This window comes from Camellia sinensis, chromosome 7, assembly GCF_055761805.1.
Source record: "Camellia sinensis isolate YWXY chromosome 7, ASM5576180v1, whole genome shotgun sequence".
Lineage (NCBI taxonomy): Eukaryota > Viridiplantae > Streptophyta > Magnoliopsida > Ericales > Theaceae > Camellia > Camellia sinensis.
The window spans coordinates 122,067,528-122,072,830 of record NC_138967.1 but is presented as its reverse complement, the minus strand read 5'-3'; the positions used below and the strand labels follow the sequence as shown (position 1 = coordinate 122,072,830).

The 5,303-nt window shown below is 41.5% G+C and overlaps 1 protein-coding gene across 1 annotated transcript; it reads left to right on the top strand.

Moving 5' to 3' along the window:
• Positions 1–278: 278 nt before the first annotated feature.
• Positions 279–2,893, top strand: LOC114301101 (uncharacterized). The gene is made up of 3 exons (XM_082881063.1): positions 279–951; positions 999–1,877; positions 2,250–2,893. The coding sequence occupies exons 1-3, from the start codon at positions 279–281 to the stop codon at positions 2,891–2,893; spliced, it is 2,196 nt and encodes a 731-aa protein (XP_082737189.1).
• The last annotated feature ends 2,410 nt before the right edge of the window (positions 2,894–5,303 follow it).

Below are 5,303 nucleotides of genomic sequence, written 5' to 3'. Positions count from 1 at the left end.
TTCTGCTAACGCTAATGATGATGATCAATGCCTATTGTATTCTTTTGTGTATGTTGTAATTGATTGTCTTGTAGACCATGGTGAGAACAAGGACCGAAGATCAGGAAGATGCTACCTCGGCACGGTTGGACAAGATGGAAAGGGTGATTATGGAAATGGCGGAGACTCTACGGTAACAACAACAGCCACAGTCGCCACCACCACCAGTACCCCCACCTGTAATGTAAGATTTTCATGCTAAGGACTGAACCATTACACTTACAAAGAAGTTTAAAAAGATGAAACCACCATCGTTTAAAGGAGGAATCGAACCAATGAAGGCTGAGGCATGGGTGCTGGGGATAGAAAAATTATTTGAAGTCTTTCCTTGTACTGAAGTTCAAAAGGTGCAACTCGCTGCTTTCACTCTTGAAGACGAGGCGCGGAGATGGTTGATCCTTACAAGGACAGTGCACCAGCGGTTGACATGGGATAGATTCTTGGAGTTGTTTTATGACAAATATTTTCCCCAAAGTATGCGAGACAAGAAGGTAACCGAATTTGAAACACTTAGACAAGGAAATAAGACTGTTGCCGAGTATGAAGCTCAGTTTGCAGAACTGGCCCAATTTGCACCTCATATGGTAGATACAGATTATAAGAAGGCGTGGAAGTTCGAAGGGGGATTGTGGGGTGCTATTTTGGATCGAGTTAATGTGTTAAAGTTGCCTACCTACGTTGATGTGTTAGAAAGGGCTGTTATAGCAGAAGGGAATATTGCTGCTCAGACTCGAATTTCTGAATGGAAAGGAAAGAGGCAGAACAACCAATGGTTCAAGGGGTCAACTACTCCACCAAACAAGAAGCAAAATTCAGGGACCTCCAGCACTACTACTTCTACTCAAAATTCAGCTCCTGTGTGTCCAAAATGTGGATGGAGGCATGGAGGCATCGTGGGATTTGTCACCGATTGTCTGGAGCATGTTTCCGATATGGCAAAATGGGTCATTTAATAAAAGATTGTCCGCAAAGGAATCAACAAGATGGTAATAAGGCTGCCACAAGCTCAGCAGGGTCTACACCGAATCCTAATGCCAAGTCAGCTGCTAAACCTGCTAACAATAAGGACACTACGAGGCAAGGCAGGGTATTTGCGTTGGTTCCAGGAGATGTACAGAATGTAGCGACAGTGGTGTCAGCTACATTTATGGTTCATGGTCATTCTGCTTATGTTTTATTTGATTCTAGCTCTACCTGTTCCTTTGTATCAAAATTATTTGCGAAAAATTTAGATAAACCTGAAGAAGAATTGACTTATGTGCTGTGTGTATCTTCACCTATGGGAAATTCCATGATCTGTACCTTTGTATATTCTGCTTGTGAACTTCTAATTGGGGATGTCCGTGTATATGCTAATCTGTTACCACTTGATATGACTTCTTTTGATATTATTCTGGGAATGGATTGGTTGGGTGAATATGGTGCCGCTATAGACTGTCTGACAAAGCAAATCAGTTTTCACCCTCCGGGACAATCAGAATCTACTTTTCAGGGACAGGGAATAACTTCTCCACCGTATGTGATTTCTGTAGCAAAGGCTTGTAAATTAATTCAGAAAGGGTGCCAGGGGTATTTATGCAGTGTTTTGGAGGGGCCAAGAATGAATGAGAATACTGATGCGATCCTAGTTGTCTGTGAATTTCCGAATATCTTTCCAGAAGAATTTCCAGGAGAATTAGTGGACCGTGAAATTGAGTTTACAATTAAAGTGTTACTGGGAATCCAACCCATTTCTAAAACTCCATACCGAATGGCACCAGCTGAGATGAGGGAATTGAAGACTCAGTTGCAAGACCTACTGGATAAGGGGTTTATCCGTCCGAGCGTCTCTCCATGGGGTGCACCAGTTCTATTTGTGAAAATAAAGGATGGCACACTCCGACTTTGCATTGATTATAGGGAACTTAATAAGGTAACAATCAAGAACAAGTATCCACTGTCGTGGATTGACGACTTGTTTGATAAGTTACAAGGAGCACATGTCTTCTAAAAAATTGACCTACGGTCCGGATACAATCAATTAAAAGTTAAAGCTGGTGATGTTAAGAAAACAACATTTCGAACCCAATATGGTCACTACGAATTTTTGGTCATGCCCTTTGGGGTCACTAACGCACCCGCGACATTCATGGATTTGATGAATCGTGTCTTTAAGCCCTATTTGGATGAATTTGTCATGGTCTTTATTGACGATATCCTCATTTACTCAGAGAATGTAGAAGCTCATGACAATCATCTTCGTTTAATTCTTCAGACCCTCCGAGAAAAGAAGTTATACGCAAAGCTAAAGAAATGCGAATTCTGGCTACGTGAAGTGGCGTTTCTGGGGCACATCATAACTAAGGAAGGAGTCTCCGTTGATCCAAACAAGATTAAGGCGATCATGAGCTGGCCAACTCCGACTAATGTGATTGAAGTGCGTAGTTTTATGGGGTTGGCCGGATATTATAGGAGATTTGTTCAAGATTTCTCCAAGATTGCTGTACCACTCACACAGTTGACTAAGAAGGGAATTGCATTTGAATGGTCGGAACAGCGGGAATTTGCTTTCCAAGAATTAAAAATGAAGTTGACTGCAGCTTCGGTCCTTGCCCTACCGTCTGGTACTGAGGGATTTGTGATTTACAATGATGCATCACATAAAGGACTTGGTTGTGTGCTTATGCAAAGCGGAAGAGTTATCGTTTATGCTTCTTGCCAGCTTAAACCCCATGAGAAGAGTTACCCCATGCACGATCTTGAGCTAGCCGCAGTAGTTTTTGCTTTAAAAATTTGGCGGCATTATCTGTATGGGACTACCTGCGACATTTATACCGACCATAAAAGTCTCAAATACCTTTTCACCCAAAAATAGTTGAATATGCACCAGCGGCGGTGGTTAGAGCTTATTAAGGATTATGATTTGCAGATCCACTATCATCCTGGTAAAGCCAACACGGTGGCAGATGCACTTAGTCGGAAGAATATGGGAAATTTGGCAAATTTACTGACAGAGCAAAAGGAGTTGATAAGTGAGTTGAATAAAATGGAGGTCAACTTGGTGATACATGGTCAGGAAACAATAGTGGCAGCAATGATGGCCCAACCGACATTACTTGAGGAGATTAAATTATGCCAAATGGAAGATGGAGCTCTAAAGAAAATATGTGATGAAATGGAAACAAAACCGAAACCGGGGTTCACTTTGACAGATTCTGTGCTTAAATTTCAAAATCGAATATGTGTCCCTAATGTGTTAGAACTTAAATGGAAATTGATGGAAGAAGCACATGCCTCAAGAGTTTCAATGCATCCGGGAAGTAGTAAAATGTACCGGGATTTGAAGCAAAATTTTTGGTGGCCAAGTGTGAAAAAGGAAATCGCGGAGTTTATCTCTAAGTGTTTGCAATGTCAGCAAGTAAAAGCAGAGCATCAGAAACCAGCAGGATTATTACAACCCCTTCCAATCCCGGAATGGAAGTGGGAACATCTGACCATGGATTTTGTCGTAGGGTTACCATGGACACCTCGGGTATGAATTCTATATGGGTCATTGTCGATCGATTAACTAAGTCCGCCCACTTCCTACCTGTGAAGACTCAATATAATGCAGACAAACTTGCTGTAATCTATGTAAATGAAATTGTAAGGCTCTATGGTGTCCCGGTCTCAATTATGTCAGATAGAGAGCCAAAATTTGTTTCAAGGTTCTGGCAAAGTCTACAGGATGCAATGGGTACGGAACTAAAGTTTAGCACAACCTTCCATCCTCAAACAGACGAACAATCCGAGAGGACGATACATACGTTAGAGGATATGCTTCGAATGTGTGTTCTGGACTTTCAAGAAAGTTGGGAAACCCATCTGCCGTTGATAGAGTTTGCATATAATAACAGTTACCATTCGAGTATTGAAATGGCACCCTATGAAGCTTTATATGGAAGACGATGTCGTTCTCCCGTGTGTTGGGCTGAAATTGGAGACAGATCATTGCTAGGGCCAGAAATTGTTCAGTTGACAACGGAGAAGGTCAAAATTATTCGGGAAAGATTGAAAATTGCTCAAAGTAGGCAGAAGTGCTATGCGGACAACCGACGAAGGAATTTGGAATTTGAGGTAGATAGCCATGTTTTTGTGAAAGTCACTCCGATGAAAGGACATCCGAGATTTGGAAAGAGGGGTAAGTTAACACCCCGATATGTTGGTCCTTTTCAAGTATTGGAAAAAGTGGGTCCAGTAGCTTACCGAGTTGCCCTTCCACCAAATATGAGTCAAGTGCATAATGTGTTTCATGTCTCTATGCTTCGAGGATACCTTCCAGACCCGTCACATGTCATAGATTACCATCAGATTACTCTGGATGATAAATTAACATATGAAGAGAAACCAATCTGAATCCTGGACTGGCAAGTGAAACAATTGCGGAACCGAGAAATTCCAATGGTAAAAGTGGAATGGCAAGAACACTATGGAACCGAGGCAACTTGGGAGAAGGAAGATGAAATACAACACTAATATCCGCATCTGTTTCTTAGAGGACCAAACTTATTTAAAGGGGGAGAGAGTGTAATACCCCGACCCTCGTACATGATTCTGGTATCTTTTCAGTCCTCTATTATGTGTTTTTGAATGCTTATTGTGAAATTCTATGCGAAATTACGTTGATTTAAGTGAGACTTGGAATATGGATTCCTATCTATTTAATAAGAAAATTATCTGTCGCACTTAAATTGTTTGAACCCTAAATTGGAAGCCTTAGAGACTTAATTTTCTGAAATTGATTTGAGTTATGGAGAAGTTACACCTTGCTTCCTTGTTAATGTCATGTAGATACTCATCTATGTGGTTGGATTATACGATTAGATGGATATATACATATATGTGTGTATGTGTGTGTAAGTGAACCCAAAAAGAGTTGGATTGTGATTGATTATAATTATAAATTCAAAGTGATTAGGAACCTAAGTTGGTTTGTGATTCATTTTTCATGTGATTTTGAACTTTCTTCTTATGTTAAATTGATCTATTATGAACCTTACTATGTGTCCTTTAAGTTGAGTTTTGTATGAAATTCGGACTGCCAAACAGGGGCCAGGCCGCACATGCGGAGGTCGTGGCCGCACGTGCGGAGAAGAGAGAAAAAAATGGAGAAGCATATTGTTTTTGGCTGCTCGAGCGGAGGAGAGGCACCGCACGTGCGGTCCATGGCCGCTCGAGCGGAGGGGGTGGCCGCACGTGTGGCCCAAGTCCGAAAAAAATGTTCGCTCCGTGTTACGTGCTTAACC

What these genes read in the sequence shown, in the direction of transcription:
- LOC114301101 (XM_082881063.1), top strand. Translation starts at nt 279, where the DNA reads ATGAAACCACCATCGTTTAAAGGAGGAATCGAACCAATGAAGGCTGAG. An exon ending in CGTGGGATTTGTCACCGATT is followed by an intron (nt 952 to 998) that starts GTCTGGAGCATG and finishes ATTTAATAAAAG; the next exon opens with ATTGTCCGCAAAGGAATCAA. An exon ending in TCCGAGCGTCTCTCCATGGG is followed by an intron (nt 1,878 to 2,249) that starts GTGCACCAGTTC and finishes TCATTTACTCAG; the next exon opens with AGAATGTAGAAGCTCATGAC.